The sequence below is a fragment of the Haemaphysalis longicornis genome, unplaced genomic scaffold (genome assembly GCF_048455015.1).
Source record: "Haemaphysalis longicornis isolate Haplotype H1 unplaced genomic scaffold, Haemaphysalis longicornis Haplotype H1 scaffold_7, whole genome shotgun sequence".
NCBI classification, from domain to species: Eukaryota; Metazoa; Arthropoda; class Arachnida; order Ixodida; family Ixodidae; genus Haemaphysalis; species Haemaphysalis longicornis.
This window is the reverse complement of record NW_027526422.1, coordinates 178380721-178407174: the sequence shown is the minus strand read 5'-3', so window position 1 is coordinate 178407174 and position 26454 is coordinate 178380721. Positions and strand designations below refer to the sequence as shown.

Sequence of the window (26454 nt, the reverse complement as noted above, 5' to 3'; positions counted from 1 at the left end):
CAGTGTTGCGTTGTGCGAGTACTGCGCCCAGGCCCACACCGCTGGCATCGGTATGGATTTCCGTGGGAGCGCTGGGATCAAAATGTCGCAGTACCGCTGGGGAAACAAGAAGGCGGCGCAACATATTGAAGGCGTTCTCGCAGGCGGGTGACCAATCGCCGATCTCGTTACCACCAAGGAGCTTCGTCAAAGGCGCAATGATGGTGGTGAAACTGCGAACAAAGCGCCGGAAGTAAGAGCAAAGTCCTATAAAGCTGCGAAGTTGTTTCATTGTTGTCGGTTCGGGAAATTCCGCCACGGCGCGAAGTTTTGCTGGGTCAGGAAGGACACCATCTTTTGACACCACGTTGCCTAGAATAGTAAGTTTTCGAGCTGCAAAGCGGCATTTCTTCAAATGTAACTGCAGGCCGGCTGTGGCAAGGCAGGTTAACACTTGTTCGAGGCGGGTAAGATGCGTCGCAAAATCAGGGGAAAACACGACTATGTCATCTAAGTAACACAAGCATGTTTTCCACTTAAGGCCGTGCAATATGTTGTCCATCATCCTGATTGATTGTAGGGTTTAACGCACCGATGCAACGCAGGCGATGAGGCGCGCCGTAGTGGAGGGCTCCGGATTAACTTTGACCACCTGGGGATCTTTAACGTGCGCCGAAATCTCGTACACACGGGCGTTTTTGCTTTTCGCCTCCATCAGAAAAGCGGCCGCCGCGGCCGGGAAACGAACCCGCGACCTCGTGCTCAGCAGCGCAACGCCTTAGCCACTGAGCCACCGCGGCGGGTCGTTGTCCATCATCCTTTCAAAGGTTGCTGGCGCATCGCAAAGCCCGAAGGGCATGACGTTGAATTCGTACAGCCCGTCAGGTGTGACAAAGGCTGTTTTGAGACGATCCGCTTCTGCCATAGGAACTTGCCAATAGCCGGACCGTAAATCCAGAGAAAAGAAGAACTCGGCTCCTTGCAAGCAATCGAGGCCGTCATCTATGCGAGGAAGCGGATAGACGTCTTTCCGCGTGATCTTGTTTAGACGCCGGTAGTCCACGCAGAAGCGAATTGAGCCACCTTTTTTCGTCACAAGTACTACGGGAGAGGCCCATGGGCTTGTACAAGGGCGTACAACGTTGCGCTTGAGCATGTCCGCGACGTGCTCATCAATGACTTGGCGCTCAGTGGGTGACACACGGTATGGCCGCTGTCTTAGGGGTGCGTGAGAACTGGTGTCAATATGGTGCGGAACACTGGATGCCCGGCCCAATTTGACGCGTTGGGCATCGAAAGAGTCTCGAAAACGATGTAGAAGGGCCAGAAGCTCGTCTCGTTGCGCAGGAGCTAAAGCGTCGTCGAGGGAACGTAAAAAGACATCGGAGTCACAGTTTACACTAGGCCCAAGCGCGGTGAGGTGCAGTGATGCAGCGTTCTCGGATGTGTCGACGATGAGATGATCGTCAACTGGCTCGACGTGGCCAAGACATTCACTGCAAACCAATGTGGCGGGGCATGACGACGGGTTTGAAACTAGGATGGTACCGAGACCAGAGTGAATTTCAAGGACCGCGAAAGGCAGCGACAAACATTTCCAGGCGCTGAAGAGTGTCGACGGCGTAAAGAAAACGGTGGCGTCCGACAGACAGTCACAAGACACCGAAACAAGCACTGAGGTGCCGGGCGGAATGTCGGTATCATCGGTGGCAATCAATTTGGCGGTACGTTCGGGGATAGCGGTGTCGTCAAACGGGAAAAGTTCAACCTCAGCGTGACTACACCGAATGATAGCGTGATGTCGTGACAAAAAGTCCCAACCGAGGATGATATCGTGTGAACAGGAGGCCAAAACGATAAACTGGATAATATAGACGTTTTCCTGGATTGTAACTCGGGCAGTGCACGTGGCCAATGGTTTCACGTCTTGAGCATTCGCGGTCCGGAGGGTGAGGCCAGAAAGCGGAGTGGTGACTTTCCTCAAGGAACGACAAAGACTTTCACATATTACAGACACAGCGGCACCAGTGTCGATAAGAGCGAATGAGGAAAGACCTTGTACGTAAACGTCAATCACATTGTTGGGCGAAAACGGAGGACTTGAGCATTTCGACGTGGGCGCACTTGTTGCCTCCGGAACTGCGGCCGCTAGTTTCCCTCATCTGCGGCGTTGGCACCCGGGCGCATCGGGGAAACGGAGCGGGGACGCGGAGAAAAGGAGCGGCGGCTTGAAGGCGTTGAAGTCGACTGGTCAGCTGAGTACGAAGGGGGGTTTGCGCTGAAAGTAGCGGGAGCGAAAAGTGGTGGAAATCCATAGGCTGGGAACTGGTAGGCGTCAACAGGAGGTTGGGTTCGACGGTGACATAAACGTTCCACATGTCCCGGAAGTCGACAAGCAAAGCAGATTGGGCGGTTGCCGGGGGTGCGCCATGGATTCGGGGTCCGAGGCGCAATCCGAGGATAAGGCGCTGCTGGCAGCTCCGCGCGACATGCAAAGGAAGGGAATGGTGCTAGCGGCGGTCTTGCGACGATGGAAGCGCAGGTGAGTGGGGCTTCGACGTATGGTTCAACAGGCGACACGACAGGAGGTGCGACCGGCGCGGCCACTGGTGAAAGAATTGATGCCGGCGCAACTGGCGGCTGGCGCACGGAAGGGATGGTCTCGGCAACACGTTCTCGGAACACCCGCTGGACAGCCTGAGCCAACGTGCAAGGAGGCTGTGTAGCGCAGGGAAGCAGGGACAGCTGACGCGAAACCTCTTCTCGCACGAACTGCTCGATATGAGGTAGAAGAGCCGAGAGGTCACGAGAAGCAGCTAATGCCGGCAGCGACCCACGTTGCGGTTCTTCCAGCGAAGGGCGTTGCCGGGTGAAAATGTGCTGCTTGCGGAGCTCGTCATAGCTCTGACACCAGGTCACGACGTCGCTAATAGTCTGCGGGTTTTTGCTCAGCAGCATTTGAAACGCATCGTCCTCAATGCCCTTGAGAATGTGTTTGATTTTTTCGTTTTCGGTCATGGCGGGATTTGCACGCCTGCAGAGGTCGACGACGTCCTCTATGTAGCTCGTAAAGGTTTCACCGCCCTGCTGCGCTCGCTCTCGCAGCCGCTGCTCTGCCTTTAGTTTGCGAACTGCCGGTCGGCCGAAAACTTTCGTAAATTCAGCTGTGAAGTCTGGCCAAGTAGTGAAGGTTGATCTGTGGTTGTTAAACCACGTGTCAGCCAGTACCGTAAAATAGAAGCCGACGTTATTGAGCTTCATCGTGTCATCCCATTTGTTATAAGTGCTCACCCGTTCGAAGATTGCAAGCCAGTCTTCCACATTGCGGTCATCGGTGCCACTAACGAAGGGCGGGTCTCGTTGCCGGAGCGTACCGGAACAGACGATGGGCTGCTGAGGTGTAGGCGCCATGTGGTCGGTGACCGGGAGTCTTCTGCTGCGCAATTCCAGACTGTCAGGCCTTGCGAAGATCGCGATTCTGCAACCTCCACCAAAAATGTGGTGACGTTTATGACTCCCACAAACGGTCACGTCGTCAAGTCAGGCAGAGTCTGAGCGGACGTAGCAAACTGGGGCCGAGGTTCGAGCTGTGCGAGCACACACTTCGTCTCCTTCCAAAAGCGCTGCATGGCACATAACCTTATCGGAAGATTGTCCAGCAACTGCTGTGTTATGTCAGGACATAGCCACTGAAAAATTGACCATCTGCTAATGTCCAGGTTCTTCCCTACAATATATATATATAAATATATATATATATATATATATATATATATATATATATATATATATATATATATATATATATATATATATATATATATATATATATATATATTTATAAATATATATATATATATATATAAATATATATATATATATATAAATATATATATAAATATATATATATAAATATATATATATATATTGGTAAGGCATTCGACATGTAATCGAAAGGCGTGGGTTCGGTCCCCACTCTGGGCGCGTGCTTTTCTTTCTTTCTTTCTTCTGTATAATTAAAAAAAAATGTTTACTTAATTACCCGTAGTGATAAGGAAAAGAGCCTAACCACACCCCTATGCCTCCTTTGGCGTTGTAGACTGCTGACCTATCTTTCTCTCTCTCTCTCTCTCTCTCTCTATATATATATATATATATATATATATATATATATATATATACATATTCATACATCTATACATATATATTGCTATGTATATACATTTACACATATATATATATATATATATATATATATATATATATGTATATATATATATATATATATATATAAATATATATATATAGCCGCGGTTGCTGCGGTAGGCGAAGGGAAAAAATCTCCTGGAGGGATAGAATCCAGGAAAGACGTTTGTTTGGTTTCCCATGAGAGGTGCTCGAAGCATTCATTTTTATCCGATGCAGGACTGTACCGGTTCACGTAGTAAGCGCTTCAGTAGGAAAAGGAGCAGTTAACCTTTGCGAACCGTGCCTATTTCATAACATCTTGAGACCACCCGGCTTCTTGCGTTCTCTTCCCCAGCCAAAGTTGGTCGTACGCGTTCGAGCTCGACAGTGCCCTCTCCCAGTGCTCAGTGGAGAAGAAATTCAGGGCGGATGTGAGGAGGTTCTTATGACCGCCCCACGTGATATGATAAAAGGTAGCCGGAGGATTGCGGAAGCGAAATTGCGAGAAGCAAAGCGGAGGGGCTAGAATGTGGGCTTTGGTGGGCTGAGGAAAGGCTTGGTCGCCTAAAAGGAGGCGTTCGTTTTCTTTCGTGACGTTATTCACTGAAAAGGGATTATTGTTCGCTGGAGGCAGTTATGCTGCGTACTTCCTTTGAAGGACAAGCGGGGACAGATTTGCCAGCGCTTGCCGAAGGCCTCGCTTGCCCTTTGTGTCATCACTAGGGCATGGTGCTGAGAAGCATCCTTGCCGGGGACGTCGGCTTGGGCTGGAGCTATAGTGATTTTACGCGGTGTTGGGAAGGATACGGCAGTAGAGTTCGTGGGGGATCTCTTTCACTAAGAGTTACCGTGGGTGCGTTGTTTTAAATGCAGAGCATTTCAGTATCTCACGATGTCACCCGCGTTGACGTCCGTAGTCCGCACCGTCGTTCTCCCTACTATATAAAAAAGAAAATACTATCCGGCGCCAGGTTTCGATCCCTCGACCCTGCGGGCGGAACGCAATGTACATGGTGCTTTACCCACTGCGCCACAAAGCCGATACAGAATGGGACGCTACTAACGCGCCTTATATCGTTGACTCATTCAAATTACTGCTGATGAGTGCTCTCTTGTCAGCAGTTTCCACACGTGCAACAACATTAACGTAACGCAAACTACTTAACGTCGTGCGCCCCCGGAAATGCTCTGCATTTGATCGTGCCCCTCGCTAGGGGGATGTTTATACAGGAACTCATACTTCTAGCGCACTCCTGGCGCCCTCTTTCTGCCATTGTAGAGACTATGAGGCGGTCTTCCATGGGCGCCAAATTTGAATTCTACAAAATAGATTTTTTGACTGCCAGTTAGGTGCACAATTTAGGTCTTCCCAGGTATTTTCCACCTCGCTCTCGTAAATGTTCTGCAGCAGCTGTATAAAGTCCTGGAGTAATTACTCCCGCTAAAGTAGCCTCCATGGAGGTTCTCTATCTACAATGTCGTAGGCTCCCTTTCTATTCAGCAATTATATCCTTTGTGGTCGCTTTTGAGCCATTGACATCTCGATGCATTGGGTTAGGACAAATAAAATGTCATCTAAGCGCCTGCCTCGTCTGAATATATTTCGATAGGAACTTTGGGTGAGGGTTAGAATGGGCAAATTGAAGGAGAAATCAACATCTTAGAACATGATATCGCACCGAGGAATTAGCGACGAAGCTATTTTCGCTTCGAAGCGGGAAGGTAGGGCGACGCCATGTTAGTCAAATCGAACCGGAGACAGCAAAGGATGATGGCATAGAGTGCTGGGCTCCATGGGCTCAAGTCTTGGCGGGACTCGGCTTCACAAATGTGACGTCAGGGCCTCTCCTAACCTTTTTATGTTCATGGCGTATCGTGGTCACATCCTGTTTAGCGTAATTTACGGCTTTAGGCCTGTCATGTGAGCATAAAGGGTACATCCGCTGAAGTTGATTTTGCTCCTTGAATCCTGAATACACGTAATGTCGGGATCCTTGTTTTCTCTTCTATATCTTGTTCTTGGCGGTGTGTTATATTTCGTAGACTACGACAATTCCCTCGTCATATTTCAAACCGTTCAGTTTCTTTTGATGTTTTGTCGTTGTTCATCACCGTCCTCGTAGCCTTCGACTGTTCCAGAGCGTTCTAGATCAATATGCACTGTTAGTTGATTCTCTTTTTTCAGGGTTTGGTGTATGTCTTGTTTTCTTTTCCCCTCTGTGACTTGGATTACCGTATGCTACTTATTTCTTATAAATTTGGTCGACGCTGTTGTTGATCGCTCTTCCATTTGAGCTAAGAAGGGTCCTTTTTCGTTTGGGTCCTTTACTAGGTGGTTAGCTACGTTAGATTGTGGCATGGTTCCTGGGGCGTTTTGTGTGCTAAAATTCGGAATGCTTGTTATGGGCTTACAGGAACTGCGGGATACTTCCCTTTTGCTTTCTTTCAGCATTATTTTAGCTTGGCCATTTCGGCATGTTGTTCATGTATTCGTTCTCTCTGTTCATTTGCTTTGGCGTCTTTTGATCTTAGTGTTCTTTTTTAAAGGAGGCAGCTACCTTTTGCCAGCTCACCTGTTGGGATAGTCCCTGGTGTCGGTCTTTGGGGCCTTCACTTGAAATCCGTTCCCTTGTGTTTTCTTCTGCTGCGTTGCTGTCTGTTGGTCTAGCTAGGTCTTGGTGATTCTCTGTAGTCCTGGGACGGCTTCGCTCTAGCTTGTCCTTGGTTTCTTGCGCCGATTCCAAGGTTGGCCCCTACAAGCCGAACCATTTCCGTCTGTGTTGCGTTGTTTCTTTTTCTTTTTTCCGTGTTTTGTCGGGGTATTAGTTTGCGGCTGGGAATCGGACCTAAGCGGAATTCGAGGGCGCATACTTTTGATCCCGTGATGTGTTGTTGTCCGCGCACGGCGCCTTTCGCTGTGGTCGTGCGGGTTTCTGTGAAGTTCATTGTAGGGTGACGTTATATATCCGATCTGCTACCGGGCCACGTGCGGATGCCGCAGAGCTACCTTGTAGGTGTGCATGGAAAACACGGAAGTGCGCCACCGTAGAAATGTACTGCCCTTGGAAGAGCATTTCCTTAAGATCTGTTTTCTACATCCTAAGCAAGCATTCTGGCTTGAATGATCTTGATGGTTTGGCTTCGGACCCTGATTTCTCGCCTGAGTCATTTGGATGGTGTTGCCGTAAAAAACCGCGCACTACGCCTTTCACTTCGTTCTCTAAGAACGCAACATAGCCTATTAGGTCGTAATCTCTTCCTCTCAAGTGTATTGGTTTGACCTGTGCAAACTGCGTTTCTGCCTCTATATTTGTAGTGCTGACAATCAAAACGTTTGATCCACACCTCGGTCTTGTAATCTTATCGTGCAGGTTTTGTATGCCGCTAGTTCCGTCGCTTGCGATAAAGTTTGTGATTTCAATGGTTGAATTATTCTCTTAGCACTATTGCTTATTTAGACCCAATATTTTTACTTCCTTCTTTGATGGAGTTGTGGCATCCTGAATGACGGGCTTTGGCGTTATTTTGAGTTGTTGCCGACTCGGTGAGATTTAAGGAAGGCGCTCTCCCTATGAGTGCGTACGTTGCCGGTTTTTTGTCCAGCTTTTACTCGACTCTCCTACCAACCGCGTGTTTCCAGCCTGCTGCTGCTTAATGGAGCCTCCAGGGAATGTTGACTCGATAGTGTCATTTTCTACTCGTTCGAAGATGCCGCTATGTAGGTTTTTGCTTGTCGTTTCCCCAACTACTACTTTATAGTTCTCGTCGTCTTCCTCCGTTTGGTTTCCAGTAGCGATGGCTTGGATTATGAAAGTTTTCATGATTTTGATACATTGGTTTTTCTGCATCCGCTCTGTAGCTTAAAAGGATTTCGCGGCATCCCCGCACACGGCCAAAGCGACGCGGCGCAGCGTCTGCATGTTCGGCTTAGGAGCGGAGACCTCGGTGGCACTCTTTCTGGTTGGCGGAGAGGAAAACGTGTACCACTCACTTTTCCGAGGAGAGAATCTACAAGGAAACTATTTTGCTTAGAGTGGATGAATTTTCGTTCAGCAAGCCCAGTGGCCAACCACGCCATCCTCCGCGTAGCCGTGGTGTAGCGCCTGGTGAACCTGAAACGTTTGAGCCCAAGTGGTGGACAAAGCCATCTCTGGAGTCTTCGACAAAGTACAATTTTTTATGAACACTGTTCTTATTAAACGATTGGGTGCCCCTTCACCTTAATGGGACAACTGAGCACGCACATGATCAGAGGCTTTTAAAAAATACTTCTCTTGGCTGGAACGGATCATTGGTCCCACATGCTACGAGGCGGATTCGATTGCGCCAGAAGAGCACTCTCCCATTTTCAATCAAAACACTAAACGTGATCTTTCCCCAGCGCCGCGCCTTGGACGCCTCCATGTCTGAGCTACATTGCACGCCGGAAAATGAGGGGTCAATCTGAAATGGGCGGGACACCGCGAAATACACACCATACGGTTTACCCGACTGCTGCTTGGTACCGCACAACGCACGGAAATGAGTGGCTTTTTTCAGAATTTCTGAGATTTAGCGTACCTGGCTGCGTTGCAAATGCGTGTTGGTGTTTACACGTCATTGCTATAGGACGATGCTCACGCCGCTGCATGACTCCTGTCGGGGTTTCCAGTGTGAGCCTGCCCTGACGGAATGGCATTTTTACAAATTGATTGATTGAAAAACATTTATTAAGACACGAAAACCAGACGTCCGAGCGGGGTAAGGGAAGAAAGGCGGGAAATTAACACCAATCATTTAAGCACTTGTCCACATTGATGTCTTGATGAAGTCCAATAGTTGAGGCAGTCGTAGGCCCGAGTCTTAATTGGGTCCATTGGTAAATATTAAAAGCACACCAGTCAGCGATGGCGCCCTTATACCAGTCGTGCTGGGCCACTCTTGAGGGAATACGTCGCTATTTGTACTAGTAAACACGTGTCCAGTAGAGTTGGGTCTGGTTGAGGATTCGGGGCGGTGAAGGTACGGTGGCGATTGAAGGCTGGATATGTCCACACCAAGTGGCTGAGGTCGGCTGGGAGGCTGACTGACAATCAGGACATCGGGGAGGAAGCTGAAGCGTGTACCAGTTACGAAGTGTTTCCGGTATGAAGGCAGTGTTTGCTATAAACTTGTTGAAGAAGATCTTGCCACTACCTGGTAATGGCAGAAGTTTACTTCTGTAGCCTGTAGGAGTTAGGTTTTTTAGTCGTACGCGTCTATCCAATTTGTAGCCATGAATCCGCAACGACGGAGATAGTGTAGACGAACGAGACGGTCCCTCGGCAGAGACCAGCGGAGTTTGATTTTTTTGTACACTCCTGTGCAGCCGCATGAGCCCCCTCGTTACCAGTCAAGCTCGGCTCGTGGCCAGGTACCCAGTCAAAGCAGACAGTTATGTGGTTCCTTTGAGCAATTTGGACTTGGAAGAGAATTTCATGCACCATGCAGTTAGTGGTGGTATGGGAGCGAAGTGCCTGTATGGCCTCGTAAGAGTCCGTGATAAATATATATCAGTGTATATATTGACTGCGCCGTTCTGCTGCGCCGATTGCACCTGCAGAATGCGTTGTCTACGGAAATGAGGGTTTCTGAGTCCAATGGGGTGCGAGTGAGGAGCTGTGACGCAGTCCGGTCGGGTCCAAGGAGCGATGGGCACTGGAAATGTGCATGTTGTAAGGATTTTGCGTCCGTCCCATGCAATCAGTGACAGCCCTTGGTGGGTCGCGGCCGCTTGAAGTAGGCCTGTGCTATGGCCTCTTCGATGATTCCTGAGACAGGTGGAAGAGTGCCGATTGCACCAAACTGTGGATAGGGGTGGGCCACGGCAGTCCGCAGATCACGCGAAGAGTGGTCTATGTAGCACCTGTATGGTTTCCTGTGAGTTTCATTGAGGTCATAAGCCAGTGCCCCGTAAGTAATAGGGCTCACTGGGACTGCCCTGGCTAACGTCTGTGTGGCGGCTTGAGTTGCTCCTCCATATTTGTTAGAGGGACACTGAATGTTTTGAAGGATGCCTTTCAACATTTTCTTAAGGCGCTGCAGCCCCGTGTTAGGGCTGTTTTTCGTTCCAATGGGCAGTCCTAACAACATTATGGGTTCTGTTGAGGCGATTATCGTCTAGTTCGAAATTGTCACTTGAATGGTAGGAATCGACGGAGGCAGTTCGCAGCCGTACACTGCATAGAGCTCTGTTATTTCTGGAGCTAGCGTAAGCCCCATCTCGGACAATGGTGACTCTAGACTGTGGAAAGCCGCTTGAAGTTCGATTATTTGATCTTCCAGGGAAGGAACGTCAGCTGCTCTGTCCATATAGTAATATCGTTGGCATAAATGGTGAAGCGGGCCGCAGTTTCAGCGTCGAACTGGTGCGCTATCCGGGACATTGCCAAGTTGAACAATAGAGATCCAAAAATTGGCCTTCAGGGACTCCTCTATCCAGGTCGTAAGTAACAGGATCCTGTCCCGAGTGAGACCTCTGCAGTCGTATGGGGCGCCTTTGCAAGAAATTGCGAATCCAGGTTTGGGCTCGGCTGCTAGGATAGGCTTGGGCTAGTTCCTCAAGTATCACCGCCTGGCTAACATTGCCAAATCCCTTTCGAAAGGTCCACAACTATCAATTTTGCTCGAGCAGAAAAAGAGCTCGCGGTAAAAAATACCAGAGCTAGACAGGTTAAACACGATATAGGATTGACGGTTCAGTTTACTCTTAGGTTATTCCGGTGCAATGGTGGATCCAGGGGGTCTCTAGGGGACAGCCCCCCTTTGACCCACGTGCTGTACCTCGGCTTCCCCCTTCATGCCGATTTCATCCCATTACTCTCCACTTGGCAACAACGTAATGTTATCAGCATGACTTCGATCTCAGAATCGGAGTGCGTCCAATCCGCACAAGTCTCACGTTTCGTCCCATTGCGGATCGTTCATTGGTGTCAATGAACTGCCGCTGATTTTGCTGCCAAGCGTTCCCCAGAAGCAGACGCCTTCGCTCTGAGCACGAGAGAACGGAGCAGCAGCGCCGTTAGAGACGACAAAGAGTCAACAAAAGAAAGTGAGGTGCAAGCAGCCCGGAAGGCTGCTGGAGATACAAAAAAATTGCATTCGTCTTGACAGCCCCATTCACGGCAGGCCCAATTTTCATGGCTTCGTCGAAAATGAAGGATTTATTTGAATGACTTGAGGGCCTCCATTACCAGAATGGGGGGGCTCTCAAACGTAAGTATTTGAGAAACTCAAAGACCCTTTCTACTATCGAGAAGATCGTAGAACCGTGAAGCTTTCTCTGGTGGAAATTAGGCAGGTGGACATTTGCTATTCATTTGTTTCCATTCGAGTTATTTAAAAGTTCGAGTAGCTGAGAGGAAGCGTAAATACTTACACATAATACCCATATACAAACTGTTTAAACGTGTCGTAATGGCTCAATCAGAAACTAAGAAAAATATTGCAATCGCACAGACGTCGTCTTGAAAACGTGAGGGACTTGGGTTGCATTTTGAGCACAGGTGCGTTGTTTTCTTGGGCTCCTTGATGCACCTTGGCCTACCATCATCATCATTTTGTGAACCTCACTGCGTAAAGTTGACTTTCGCGTACTGTGTTTTAGCATGCCATCAAGAGCGATCAGTGTGGTATAGAAGGCTTCGCTTTAACAATTTGTGGCCTGGCGCTATGCCTCCAGCTTAGTGCGCTGCTCATCATTTCCGCAGAAATGTGATTGCACCTCGCAGTCCGCCTAAAAATCAGGAACAAGAAGTAACAGTGCCGGGTCATCGCCTTTCTCACATTTCCCATGCTAGAGCTTATTTTTTAATTATTCAAGCTTCTGCCCCTACGGAGTGGTCATTCTTCATTCGTCAGTGCATTTCCTTCACTGCTTTGTTGTTGGAATTAAGAAGCGAGCGGCGGGACGTCCCGAGGTCGCCTTTACCTCGGTTTAGGCTACACCTGTACTGTAGCGAGACCGCCCGAATTTTTTACCTTGCCTTTAAAGCAAATCTATAGGTGGAACACCTTGATTCAGCCTCTCATGAATCTTGAGCCGAAGACGTGAAATGCTTCCGGGTCTTGAAAACAGAACTAATTTTCTCTTTATTTTCCAGGCCACACTAAATAACATTACGATGCCAGTTTTGCGCTTCACCTTGAAGGATCTGAACGCCTTGTGGAATAATGTTCAGCATCACTCTGCTAACTGGAATGACATGGAGACATTAGAGCATCATTTTGTCTACTCTAGAATAAATGAAGGGCTTGTGCCAGATCCAAGAACATTGGTGAGTTTTACCACGGTTTAAATAAAAAAGCATTCAAACATTCCAAGTACACACTGTTTTTTCCCGCACCAACTGTCGTCATCGTTAGGCATATAAAGCAGCACGTGGCAGATGAGCACTTTGTAATTGCCTAATACGTCGCATTAGAAACAATCCTTAAAGAAGGCTTTGCTGAATTGGTTGGTTCATTGCCTCAAAATTAAACAGAGCATCAGACGACGAGGACCGAGAAATACCAGTGGATGAGAGGCCCGTGCCCGACGAAGTCGTTTAGTTCAAAAATCACTGTGACGAAGAGGAAGAATACCGATACAGTTACGGCTCGGCTTCGGGCGAATTTGTTGTTTTCAGGTTCAGTTCCCGTTTACATAAATCACAACCCGAACCGATTAGCCAACCAGTTCGCAGGCTTGAACCGGTTTGTGAATCTGTTCGGAGTGTCCCTTTGAATTATCTGTTCAGATCATCAGCGAAGTCTCAAAAAGTGTTTCATTGTTTAAAGCAGCTACAAAAACCTAATGCAGGTTTGGCACATTCATAACGCTGTTTACCTTGTACAATTTGTGCAATTTTAACCATAACAGTAAGAAATTTGGCCAGAAAATAGGGAAAACGGGAAATATTGAAAAAAACGTTAAATAACATTAAATGCCTAAAGTGAGATTTACGAGGGGGTCTTTTGCGGTGTCCTTGCCTTTCATCGCCGCGGCAAACTCCTCAGCGAAGTCATCTCCTGGTATTGACCACGGAGGCTCTGCATTAAGCTTGCTGACCTCTTCGTTGCTGAAATTCAGCCACTATATGAGCGCAGTCTGCGAATGGGCAGTATCCAAAACAGCTTTGGCTTCACTGATAAGCCGTGTGCTCTGCTTATGACGGGCCGTTCTCTTTCCGTTTAGCTTCTGCTGTGCTTGCTACACCGCAGGATTGTTCACCTTGTGCACTCCGTTGCCACTTTCACTCTGCTTGGCCCCTGGTCGTTGGCTTAATTGGCCCGACTGCTCCATTTCCTGGTTTTGCGGCACCATACGATGATGAAGAAACGGGTGCAACACCACGAGAAGGAATGACTAACTGTATTTTACATTAAACTCACCGGAATTGAACTGACAGCTGCATCTTACCGGTACTCACCTACGGAGCAGAAACTTGGAGGCTCACTAAGAGGGTTCAATTTAAATTGAGGACGACTAAGCGCGCGATGGAACTGAAGATGATAGGTGTAACATTAAGGGACAAGAAGAGAGCAAAGTGGATAAGGGAACAAACGCGTGTTAAGAACATAGTAGCAGAAATTAAGAAAAAGAAATGACCGTGGGCAGGGCATGCAACGCGAAGGCAAGATAACCGTTGGTCATTAGGGGAGCATAGTGGATCCCTAGACAAGGCAAGCGTGACAGGGGGCGGCTGAAAGTTAGATGGGCATATCAGATCAAGAAGTTTGCGGGGGAAAATTGGTCGCAGTTTGCGCAGGACCAGGGTAATCGAAGAATATTGGGAGAGGCCTTGGCCCTGCAGTAGGCGTGGATAAGCTGGTGATGATTATGATAAACCAGTATGATAGAAAGCACATGGCGGCCGATGATGTTTCCTATTTCCTTTTGTTTCTCCCTTCAGAGCGTCTCCGTGTTATGTCCCCTACTTCATCTCGGTTACTTTACTATGTGCGAAACAATAAAATGCAACATGTGTCACCTAGCAACCTTATCAGCACTACTTCAGTAATTTCGTGGGAACGACGCGTATCCTTAGTGCACACCAGGTGCGGCTTTGCCCAGAACGGCAACGGGAGAAAAAGCGACAATGGACGCGGCGGTGGTTGGAAGCTTCCAATTCCAATCGTGTGTCCTCCCGTGAGACTACCTCTCGGCCGTTGGGGCCGATAAAAACCGCCTGAGCCCGTAACAACCGCGGTGCGAGCATAAGTGGGAATATTGCCACCTCTGGCAGAATGCCGCTAAGGCCCGTCATAGGCAAAAGCGAATGTGTTTTTGTCCGGATGCTTCAGTTGTATATATATTGCTTCAGGAATACAAAACTACTTGATTTAAGAACTATGAACAGCTCCGCTGATCAACATCTTCACCGAGGGAAACAGCCGAGGAATGTTTGATATTTTTTAACTATCCTGTTCCCCACCGTGCTCCCCTCCTATCCCTATCTGTCAGCCCTCTCTGACTATGGTCGAATACCAGCTGTAAGTTCTCCCAATTGCTTGCTCAGCCTAAGTACACTAACTCCTAATTTCCACGATTCCTGAATTTTGAGTTTGTTCCGTGATAAAAAAAATTCCCGCGCCTTCCCGCGAGGGGAACACGAGTAAATGCAGACGATTGGGGCCTCAGTACTGGTTGAATGCAGTGTTGCTTCCATCGCCTCTTCCGTGATGGTAGAGTAGCAGACACGAGTAAACGTGGGAGCGAGCGTCAACCAAGGAAGGAAGAAGCAACGCAGTGACTAAAGCACGAACGACCGCTAGCCGCTTTATATTTGCTGCGCGCGCAGTAGAGGAAGAGCAGTACGGGGGGGAGAGCGCGCATGCGCAAGCAGCGCGCGCCCTTCCACGCCCCACCGCGCTGGTATCACGCACCCGTTACGCCGAGACCGCGATGGAGCGAACGGGCTGGCTACGACGCATGCGCGTGCCAGCTGCTGTTGAGAGAGAGGAGGGAATCAGGAGAGGCGCACCTGCTGCGGACGCGGAGCTGTGGACGCCGTCCGACGCAGGAAGAGGCGAGGCTAAGAAATGCTCTGCATTTAAAATACTCGTTTCTTCTTCTTGAACGTTACTCCCATCATCCGTCTATCCCTTTCAAGTTTCTAATCTACAAGCCTATGTGCTAATTGGTTCTTTAGACAACAACGTGCCTGATACTTTTTTTGCCTTGTGAATGTCCGTGCGGGTAGAACGTTTCGCTTGAACGAGCAACCCTCACCCACATCAGCATTGGTGGACGTGCCATTATCACGGGATCATACGTGCCAAACGACACAAGTATAGATGGGTGAGTAATTACTTCAGTTATTTATCTGTAACTTGGGCTGCCTATGATGAGCTGTAGGCTCGCTTTCGTGCGTATCAGTATAGGGCAAAAGGGAAACGCTTCCAGTATCAGTTGGGATAATAAACTGTGTGCATTCGAATGAATTTATAACTGCAAAAGCGTTAGATAAATGTGTCAGCTGAATCTTCAGCGTGCAAGACATATATAAAGGTCGAATTACGGTGAGAAACGCGCAGAGAATAAAAAAAAACAGGTCCATAAATATGCGTGGTAACGCCAAGTTATTCGTGGAAGCTCTTCTAAACACACCAGCTAATTGAGTGTTGGTTATGTAAGTAAGACTTCGCCAAAGGGGGATTACAACCAAGTTCCGCGACACTTGCAAATGAGTGGTGAACCCCTCAGGACCTGCAGGTCGATGATTTCACCTAACCAAAGGAGAACCTTGCGAAACGTTTATAGGCTGCTACTTATCAATGTGTTTTCCAGCTGTAATATTCTAGAAATATGAGCATGTTTAGAAATTTGGTGAGTGACAAAGCACATTTCCGCTAATTACATAAAAATAGGGCTAGCAACGGTGGTGGGCCAAGAGCTTAATGAAACAGAACTAAACTAAAGTAACTAAAGTAAGTGAAAAGGTAATTACAATTGGCGAAACGTAGAGGAGAGTGATGATACTGAGCAGGCATGTTGAACGTATAAAAACCCCGTTATTGTCGTGCGCAGAATGACCGCGGTACCTTCAACACAGCACTTGTTCTACAAATTAAATTGGTGCTGTGTACGCGGTGAAGGACTCGAACTGCCTACATCAACCACAGCTGCAAAACGGCGGCGCCCGCAATACCTGCATATCTGTTGTACAATTCCACACTAACAGCTTCGCACTCCCTACAACATATGAATGACTTTTAAGGTGTCCTAGGACTTCGTAAACATGATTTTAAAATACATATACAGCTCCTAGGGCATACCATGAATAACTGTTGTAACTTTAATGAGTTTAAGGGATAATCAGTAATGAGCCTCACGCCACATGTTCGTTCGTTGGCGTGAAAGCAGAAAATATTCTAAGAGAGCAGTGCGAAGCCTCGTGCACAAGCGTGTCAGCGTAGCTCCAGGCTGCAGGGGCTTCACCCGAGGGGCTCTGCTTAGCCCGGCGTGGCCACTGGTTGTTTATGCTGATGCTAGCTGCCCGAGAGGGAAGCGAGATAGTCATGTTAGTTGTAAGTTGACACGGCAAGTTGGTTGCATTGAAGGGTGCAGAGCATAATAAAGGGAGGTGACTGCTGCAAACTGGAGACAGCTCACTTGAAGCATTCAGTTCCACCGTCTCCCCGTCACCATTGATGTAGAGTAGGAATGTTGACGACTGGTAGTAGACGACCGGCTACGATGATGACAGGGCCGCGGTGCTCCCGTACGGGTTGCTAATGGACTCAAAAATGCTTGGAAGCTTTTAGCGGGGCCACCCAAGCGCAAGCTCGGCGGCATAGATGTTTCCTCCCTTACTGCAATTTTCATCCTCCAATTATTCACGTGGGCTTCAGTAGACAGCTCTGACAAGATTTTCCAACGACAGGAAGTAGACTGCTGCAATGACATTTTCCAGAGAGCAAACAGCAACATATATACAATGTATGACGTGTGCGGCACGAGGTGGTGACGCCTATGCTTAACAGGCATGTTGAACCAAGGGGCAGATGTTAATTATGTGAGCACGGGTTGTCAAATCACAATCAATCTGAAGGGCCACTATGTGAGAAAAACCATCTCATTCCTCAAACAACCTTAAGGTACCGTGATGGACATCGCTGCTATCTTACTCACGGGGATTATTTTGGAAGATTTTTCCAATATGGCGGGTTTCCTGTTTGAGCTCAACGAGTCACATTGCCAACAGTGAAAATAAGAGAGAGAAACTAAAGGCGAAGCAAACTGAAGACCACTTGCTGAAAGACTGCTTCCCGAAAACACGTATTGCGTTGCCCCTCAGGAATGTAACCCGCACAGGTTATTTCGAGGCAATGTCTTGCTATATCTCAAATATGAACTTCCGTCCGGCAGGAAATAACGACAACTCATGGCCCCCTGCTCCATGAGAGAACCAGTGCTTTACTCAGCGCACGGACATATGGCAGCTGGACGTCAAGGCGTTCGGAAAACAACCACCAGGATCTGGCATTCATTGTTTTGGCCAAACATGTTTGCCGACGTCAGTAAATACGTCCAATTCTTTGTCATCTGCAAAGCACACGATCTAGTGGCGTGCCGAGCTAAAACTGACTTTTGCATATGGGCAGAGGTATCGCCATCTGTTCCTGTGTTACAAGCGCCAGCCGAATGAAGGAACTTTCGTATTCAGAATGAAGCATCCCGCCTGAGAAGCGCACTACTTCTCAGTTCAGTGCTGTAAGAGAAGCGAAAATTTAGATACAAAATTCTTTAGCGGAATGTAGTTCTTCCGGTCACCGTCCGTTAGTGTGGTTTTGCTTTCTACGATGTACTTCTATATTTTTTTAAGTATGCGTGCCGTCACCCACGCAACTTTGTTTGGGGGGGGGGGGGGGAGTAGTGTAATGAAAAGGGTGGGCATGGTGTCGAAGAAAAGAGACGGTAGCGGAGACAAAAACAAACCGACCAAAGAAAGAAGAGACTGACGAAGATCAAGATGAACATGAAGGAGATGGCACAAAGCGCATAGGGGGAAAAGCCTGGTGAGGAGAAAGAAGAGATCGGTCGTCGTAATTGCGCTCCCCTTAGGACGCCTGGTTAGAGGGACGTGAACTTTTCGGCAGTCGAACGGACTGCCAGTGCACAAGGCCGACGCCTCAGCCTGCCATAAAGCACAGCCTGCGCAAATGAAGTATAGACGCCGTCGTCCGAGTCTGCGTGGCAGGTGCGGCTGAAGCACCATCGAGGTCGCCGGCTGCTGATAGTCCACCGCAGTTGCGCTACCTGCCCTCTGTCGCCGCGGCTGTCAGCCACCATTTCTGCGCACTTCCACAAGGAAATGTGAGACAGTTTTTCTACCGTTCCTTGAATTTATGCGACAGAAACCGTTTGACGTATTTCACCCGGGGTCCATCTCACATGAAGATCTCGCGACACCCTGATGGTCCAAAACTCGTGACCATAACATCACAGTATTCAAGACTATGAAATAAGAAAGTTGACGTGGTGTTCGCGATGCCTGCTAGGCCCCATAAACACTGTTATCTCATGAAGGTTTGACGTGCCTTATTGAGCGCATGTTGCATTACAGCCTTTACGCGTGAAGAAAAGCTGATTTGAACTCGAGTACGGCAACATCTTCTGACAGTAACCGAATTCCAGCTCAACAGGCGTGAATGTGCACGGAACAAAACTACTGATATTTTTTTCTGAATTTTTACTTTGCGATTCACTCGGTAACAGGAATGCACATGTACACATGCATTACGTTAGCCGCTGCCATTCGCTACCTCATGCTCGCAAGAGTGTACACGAACGTGTTTATTCTTTGGCTACTTTGTAGCCGAAGTGTATGGACAGACTTACGCCAGGACAGAGGGAGAAGAAGCCAGTAAAAATGAGACCGCTGTACTATATAGTTGTTCATAGGAAACTTGTTAACACACAACTTCACAGTCGGCCGGAAACATGCTTTGAGCTTGTAGGGCGCTACGTCGGGGCAAAAAAAAAGGAGCTTCGGACTGGACGACCGTTCGTCGGCAAGACAAAAGAGATTCTTTTATGCGAGCACACAGCGAGACCCCGTGTCCTCGTGCGCCAGGCGGCTGTGCAGCCAGTCACGCCATGTCACTCGGGCTGCCGCGTGAGGAGCGGGGCTCGATCCAGCGATGTTGCTGGAGCTGCTGCTACAGGGCTCCCCCCCAGAGAGGAGCGGGAGTGACGAGCGAAAAAGTCGTGCGAAATTCCAGTGCACACGCCAAAGGTCTCCTTGAAGTGGGCACGGCGGGTTCCAACGAAGTAGTTTCGGCGGGGGGCTCGAGGTTCGGGGGCTTCAGTCGTTCAATGGCCAGGGTGTCTTCAGTTCCATTTATGTCCAGGACAAAAGTAGTTGAGTGTCGGTGAACGACCCGACAGGGACCAAGGTAATGATGACGCAATGGTCCTCGTACGGGTCCGTAACCCACGAAAACATGCGTGCCGGTATTGAGGTCTGGGTATGTGTAAGCCGTCTGCTACTTTGCAAGGCGAGTGTCAGCCAGGTAGATACAAAGGCTGAAGCTACTGTGGAGGCCTTGATGTCGGGAAGAAGGCAGGTTTCGGGCCAACGTGTGAAGTGGTTAACACAGGTCAGGATGTACAGGTAACATTGACAAGGAGGCAGGGGGCCGACGAGGTCAATATGAGGGGACAAAAAACGTTCATCGGGCCTGAGAAATGGCTTGGCAGGGTGAACAGAAGGGCGTTGGACATTTGAACGCTCGCACAGCGTGCAGGTTCGTACCCAGTCTCGAATGTCAGCATTCATACGTGGCCAAACGTAGGGTACGCAATGATTTTGTGAGATGCCTGAATGCCGTGGTGGGCCATGTTGTAAATGGCGTCAAACAAGCAGCGACGATGTGAGGCAGGTACGAAGGGTCGGGGAGAAAGAAAGGAGCCTCGGACAGTACGACCGTTCATCGGCACGACAGAAGAGATTCTATTTTGTGAGCACACCGCGAGGTCCCGTCTGCTCGTGCGACCACGCGGCCATGCATCCTGTAACGCCATGTCGCTCGGGCTGCAGCGCGAGCAGCGGCGCTCGATCCAGCGATGTCGCTGGAGCTGCTGCTACAAACTCTATGGCAACATTGTAAGAGCACGTAGAAATCATCAGAAACTAGATAGGTTCTTGCTTTGTCACTTTTTGTGGTCTCTTGTATACAATTGCGTCTTCCTCTTTTACTCGACGCTTGCGTAATGCGGTGGTTTATCTTTACTACAGTGTGTTGTTACGAACACGACACATTCGTGTTGTTACGAACACGAAATGTTCACTCATTTGAAAAGCAAATTACTGCATGAACATTCCGCTCAACTTGTTGTCTTTTGTCCCTATTCTTCCAGAATTATCGTTGACCTACAAATTCGGGGCGGCCGTAAATACCCGCAGATATTGGGAACGGACACCAAGACCTTCTCCATCACAGTTAGCGTCAAGGGAACACTGGTTGCCGGCGATGGACAATACCATCTACAGAATATGCACTTAAAATCAACCGACTTTATTTATCTCATCTTCCAGAATATCGAAATTCAATCAATGGAGTTTGTAAGTTTTATTTTTGAAATATTTAGGAAAGCACTAACACAGTCATAAAGGGGGTTGGCCATAACATGTATGGTTACCTCCGGAGACTGGGCTGTAAGAACCTGAGAATCAATTCTTTTACTGCTGCATGGAATGTATTCATGTGCATTCTTTTCAATGCAACTAACATAGCAAGTAGTGTTAAATGTGAGCTTTACGCAGTGATAAAAATTTTTCGTGCATTGCTTTCATACCACGAAGAAAATTTTTAGCCCACTGTTTCAGAAGGAGACGCACTCCTCGAAAAGAAATTTTCTTGCGGCCTGCAGCTTCCAAGGAATTGAGGAGGAACTAGCTATTGGCAAAAATAAATCATACACACTCAGGCACGAATTGGATAACATTGAACACAGTATAGATGAGGTAATAAAAGGGGCTGAACGAAATAAACAAGTGTGCACGGTACCAGTCTTAGGCCAGGGGACACATGTGAAACTACAAGCTTATCTTCTAAGTGCCCCTACTGTGCAAATAGGGAGGAGAAAGGCCCTCAAGGGTAACAAGGGAGGAAAACGCTGCAGTTAACGATGGGGTAACCGTTGGTCACCTAGATGTGGTAGGTGTGCAAAAAATAGGCACCACAAAATATTCCGAACTTCATTCAGAATCTTCGAAGAGTTTTACAGTACCCCTAGCCTGTAAAAAAAACCAACTTAATTCTGAATTCATAAAGGACGATACCAAAGAGCTCAACAACTACTCATTCATGATTCTAATGTCGGATCTATGGAAGTTGGTTACCAAGTTGAACAGCCGCCAAAACGACCACCCATACTTCCCTAAACAGAGAGAACTGGCTGGTTCTAGAAAGCGGTGCTCAACAATGGATGACATTCACATCATCGATGGAGGAAGAGAAAAATCTGCGGAGTAATATAGTCAATTCATTTAGCTGAAATGTATGAACTGTAAAGATGCGGTTGATTTAGTAGAGCCTGTTGCAATTATCAAAAGTCCTAAAGAGGAGGAAATAGAGGGGACCTGTGTAAGACACTTAAATCAAATCTACAAGAAGTGTTAGGAAGGGAGCATCCCCCCATTAGGAGCGAGGAGCTCCAGATTACAAAGCAGGACACGAAGATGCCATCTCGGCAACTTGAAATTGTTTACAGCATGTCTGCAAGGGGAATTCATGAAGCTTGACTGACCGAAGGAAGAAGTACGCATAAACACGAATTGCATGATCCACTTGGATATTGAGCGTGGCGCAGTCTTGTCGACTGAGTTTGGAGAACACTTTGGAAAACTGTTTAACAACTGCAGGCAGATAACTTTTCCGCAGGGTTACAGATAAATATGAATTAGTCGATGGTTATTCTTATTCAACATGAGGGAAGCACCCTTTTTAGCCAACGTAACGAAACGCTACAACCAGAAGACGAATACGAATGCAGGCAACCAGTAGATGAATCTCGGTCCTGCTAGTGTTTGTGCCTATCAAGGGAAAAAATTTGGCACACAATAGATATGGGTTTTGGCGCCCTGGGAAACCACTCCCTGCAAATTGAAATGTAGGGCACCTCTTTTATTAAAAAGAATGGCATGCAAGCAATGCCCAGCGATTGACCAGGAATCAAGAGAGAGAGAGAGAGAGAGAGAAACTATAAAGTTTTTATTACTAAAAAGCCGTGATGTTAGGGCACCCTCCAGATAAGCGCAATTTGAGGGGAATATGTCAGCTTGAAAACAGGCCAGGTGGTCTCCAGTGGCAAAGAAACATCCTGACCGGATCCAGGCACCAGCCGTACTACACACATTATTTTTACAGTGAGGCCTTCTGGCAACTTAAACACGCTTACAATGACAGGATGTTCAATTATATTGTTCTTACTGGTCATTATATTGTATATTGTTCTTACTGGTCATGCTGATTCCGCATACTGTCACAAGGTAATGACCTTGTGACAGTATGCGGAATCAGCATGCCATATTCTTGAACTTGTTGGTTTTTGTATGGGTGATTGTTGCCGAATGTGCCTTGGGCTCATGAACTCAGTCTTCATAGAGCCAGCTCCTCTTCGAACGCACGTATTGGGAAGAAATCATTCCTCTCATCAGGTATTCATATTGCACGCTTTCGGGACGCTTGAGAAGAAGGGCGACCTACCGCACAGCACTCTCTTACATAGTTAACCAGTGAATCTGTAATGTGCTGCCAGCCTTTTACGTAGGCAGCGTGCCCCAACCATTATAAACAAACGTGTGGCCGGTGTTTGCCATTGCCAAGTGGACGCTGCTCCGCCCACTCCGGGTGCTGTTATCGCTTGAATGGCAATTTACGCAGTCACTCCATGAACCCCAGCTTATCTGTCTCCCCAACATTCCAACTCGTCTTATACGGTGTTTTTCAGCATGCACGGGTTTGTGTCCGAAGCGCTTTCTGCGTACACAGGACAGCGGAATTTCTTTTCGCGTAACCATATAAAACTTCACTTTGAAGCAGCCAGCCTCTGGTGCAAGGTTTCCGGAATTCCTAGCAAGCACTCTAGAATGTAGCAGCTTTGTAAGCCAAATTTCCATCGGTTAAGCTTCTGCGCATTGCATGCCCACGCGAATCCCACTTTAGTAATTTTAGCTATGATGCCGTCCACCTGAGATCGTGTACTCATAAAACGCTTCGTACCGTACCGTACATGTTACAGTACATTTTTTCTGTATTCGTTTGGCTAACCTGGGTTCTTTGTGGAAGATTTTCGATTGATCAATCAATCGATCGATCGACCAATCAATTAATTCATGAATCGATCAGTCAATCATTCCATGAATTGATGAATCAATCATTCCATCAATCGATCAAACTGCGTAAAATTAATGGGTACAAATGCCAGGAGTACACACAAAAAGCCAATCATAGACGGCTTGATGAAGTCCGTGCTGTCTCATGTTACAGTACATCGCTCAGAAAGTATTCAATTTCTAAAATCTACAAAATAAAACTAAAGTTTCATGACAAAGATTGTACTAACCGTTTAGCCACACCATTCATCAAAATCAGCTTATCTCACTTAACCATCAAGCGCGGTAATCACTGCTACGTAAAGAAAGAATGGTTTCTACTAAACAGAAACAAGGCATTTGGCAAGGAAAAATAAAGTTTTGTTGTAAAATATTGCAAAGTTTGCACTAGTGGTGTAAGGCTGGAGAACAGCAGAGCAGGTGGCCCCTCTCCCCCGTCGAAGACCCGGCTGCTGCACCGCGTATGGGTTTTCAAACTTCTGCTGAAGGTTCTCCATGACTAGAAGTTCGGCATAGTCTTGTCCGCTGGGTTTCACGTCTCTCCCAGAGTGGACCGCATAAGCACGCGCTAGAAGCTGTTGGGTTTCACGTCTTTCCCAAACTGGACCGTGTAAGCACGCGCCAGAAGCCGCTGGTTTTTACTTCTCTCCAAAAAAGGACCACGTAGGCACGCTATAGGAGCCGCTGGGTTTCACTTCCCTCCCAGAGTTAACCGCATAAGCACGCGCTAGAAACCGCTGTGTTTCACTTCTCCCCCAAGGTGTACCACGTAAGCACGAGCTAGAAGCCGCGGCAACAGGCATCGTAACTCGGCGTCTGTCCTTCCCACTACAGGCGCGAACGCACTCCAACGGGCAAGACCCGCTAACGATGAACGCTGGGATGAGTGTTCTCCAAAGTCAAGCTGGCAGACGCCGGGCGCTCCTCACAGTGCGCACGCACACGTGCACCCGTTATTTCGTCTTGCGATTTTTGGCGAGCTCCTTACTTTGAAGAAGTCCATGCTCAAATCTGGCTGACGCCTGCCGCTCTTTATAGGGCGCACGCTGACGTGCGCTCGATCTTTTTTATTGTTATTTTTTCTGGGCCCGCGGTATGGCGGAAATGAAAGCTTAAACAGCTCTGCCATTAATATATTGCACGTGTGTTCGCTCCCTTTTGGCGTGTTGGGATTTCTTTCGCCTTTTCCTTAACACCCCAATAAGACACACCCAGTTTTGATTCCCACTGTGTTCAATGTATTTCAAATGCTATGTCGCGGATGAAAAAATAAGGGAACTATTTGCCCTGAACGAGACATAGGATTGGGAAACAAGAACTTCAATAGGCAGTTGGACATTTTCTTCCCGCAGACATTCATGTATAAATTTTGTCATCTGGGTAATTATAATCCGGTTAGTTATGATAAAATAAGACTGGTCTTTTTATGTTATCTTCATTGCTTACCTGCTGAACCTAATATAGCTATAATATGAGTACAATATTACCTTAGGCGAAGGAGAATAGTTTTTTTTATTTAGCGGCATAAACATAAGCTGGGAAACTGAGTTTTAATTGTGGAATGAAATCGTGTGACAGTGGGCCATGCTGATGCAACAATGGGCGGGTATTGGTATTGCCAAACATTGAAACAACAAACATGCGCACAAAATGAGAACCGTTGCTTGTACATGACATAGCTGTCCCTTTCTGTGAAAAATCACCGTTGATATAATTCTTGGTGTCGGGTAAAATACAGGCCGCCACTGAAAAGGGTATGTAAATAAAAAACATGCACAATTAGATGTTAAATTCGAGCCTCCAGAGAAGAACTCCTATGCGCTAGCACCATGCTACTTCCAGTTTCTTTTTATTATGTGAAAAAAACTTCCACTCGAAAAACCCCAGCAAGAGGGTGGCGAGCTGTAGTCGCATATCAAACAAAAAAAACTAAAACAGCAAAAACATCAAAAGTAAACTGAAGCTACAACAAAATTATTCTACTTGCATTTAAAGGGAGGCATTCATAAGGCAAAATTGAAACTCTGAAAGCAGTCGAGAGACCCACTTCAATGATCCTACACGCTGTGCAGGCGTTGGTATCTGATTTCAAGGCACATACAGTCTTAGGGGATGGGTCAGCAACCGAGAGCTTTGAAGAACTAAAGTGCATGGTTCACAACATTAACAAAATTGTAATTAAAAAGGCAAGGTCTTAAGATTAGTGCGTGCAGCGTAACACTTACGTAAGGGTACAAATGTAAGGTCACGTAAGGCCACAAACAAGCTATGGGAAGTAATTGGCGCCCGAACACAAAAAAGTCACAAAACAGATGGAATTGCGATATTGCACTGAAAAAGTCATACTAAGTACTGGCAGTGTTTAAAACACGTAAACAGACCCTTTAAACCACGGAATCAGACTAAGGTGACGCGAGCAATTTTTATTAATATATTTTTCTTTGCGAAAGTAATCGTAATAAGAAATACTTTTCTTCCCTTTCAGCACTCTGGTCTCCAAGCACTGGGGTGAATGAAGTCTCGGGAAAAATGCACATTACGACAGCCTAATTGCTGAAATAAGTAAAGCCACACGAAATTATTTTACCGGGCTTTTTAAAATAAATTTTTTTGTAACGAATGTAGCTACGTCAGTTGCAATAATATTTGAAGGGAATGAACGTTCAATAGACTGCTTTTTAAGCGGCTGGGCTATGCCCTACCTACATACTTCGCCACGGCCGCCAAGAATTATTGCGTCGACTTCACGTGCACGTCATGGCCGGGTTCATCCAGTCCTCCCAGGAAGTGATGCGACAACTCAGGTGTGGCGGCAAATCTGGCGCATCGCACTCCCAGTAAAGGTGACATGAAGGAGCGGGATGGACAGTTGGGTGTCGGGAAAATAGGGCACGAGAAGATGCCATCTATGTAGCAGATACGGGGTGGAGCGAGAACAGCGGAC

At 47.5% G+C, this 26454-nt stretch overlaps 1 protein-coding gene across 3 annotated transcripts in view; it reads left to right on the top strand.

Moving 5' to 3' along the window:
- LOC144147285 (uncharacterized) overlaps positions 1-26207 on the top strand; it is a 66572-nt gene extending 40365 nt beyond the window's left edge. Inside the window, exons 4-6 of one of the 3 annotated variants that reach the window (XM_077679381.1) lie at positions 15369-15466; positions 20531-20735; positions 25996-26207. In XM_077679381.1, coding sequence (XP_077535507.1) covers positions 15369-15466; positions 20531-20735; positions 25996-26022 — 330 coding nt within the window. In that variant the 3' untranslated portion in view covers positions 26023-26207. Of the gene's footprint in view, positions 1-12287; positions 12967-15368; positions 15467-20530; positions 21016-25995 lie in introns of those variants that run through there. The other 2 variants (XM_077679380.1, XM_077679382.1) reach the window with 2 other exon arrangements.
- Positions 26208-26454: the final 247 nt, after the last annotated feature.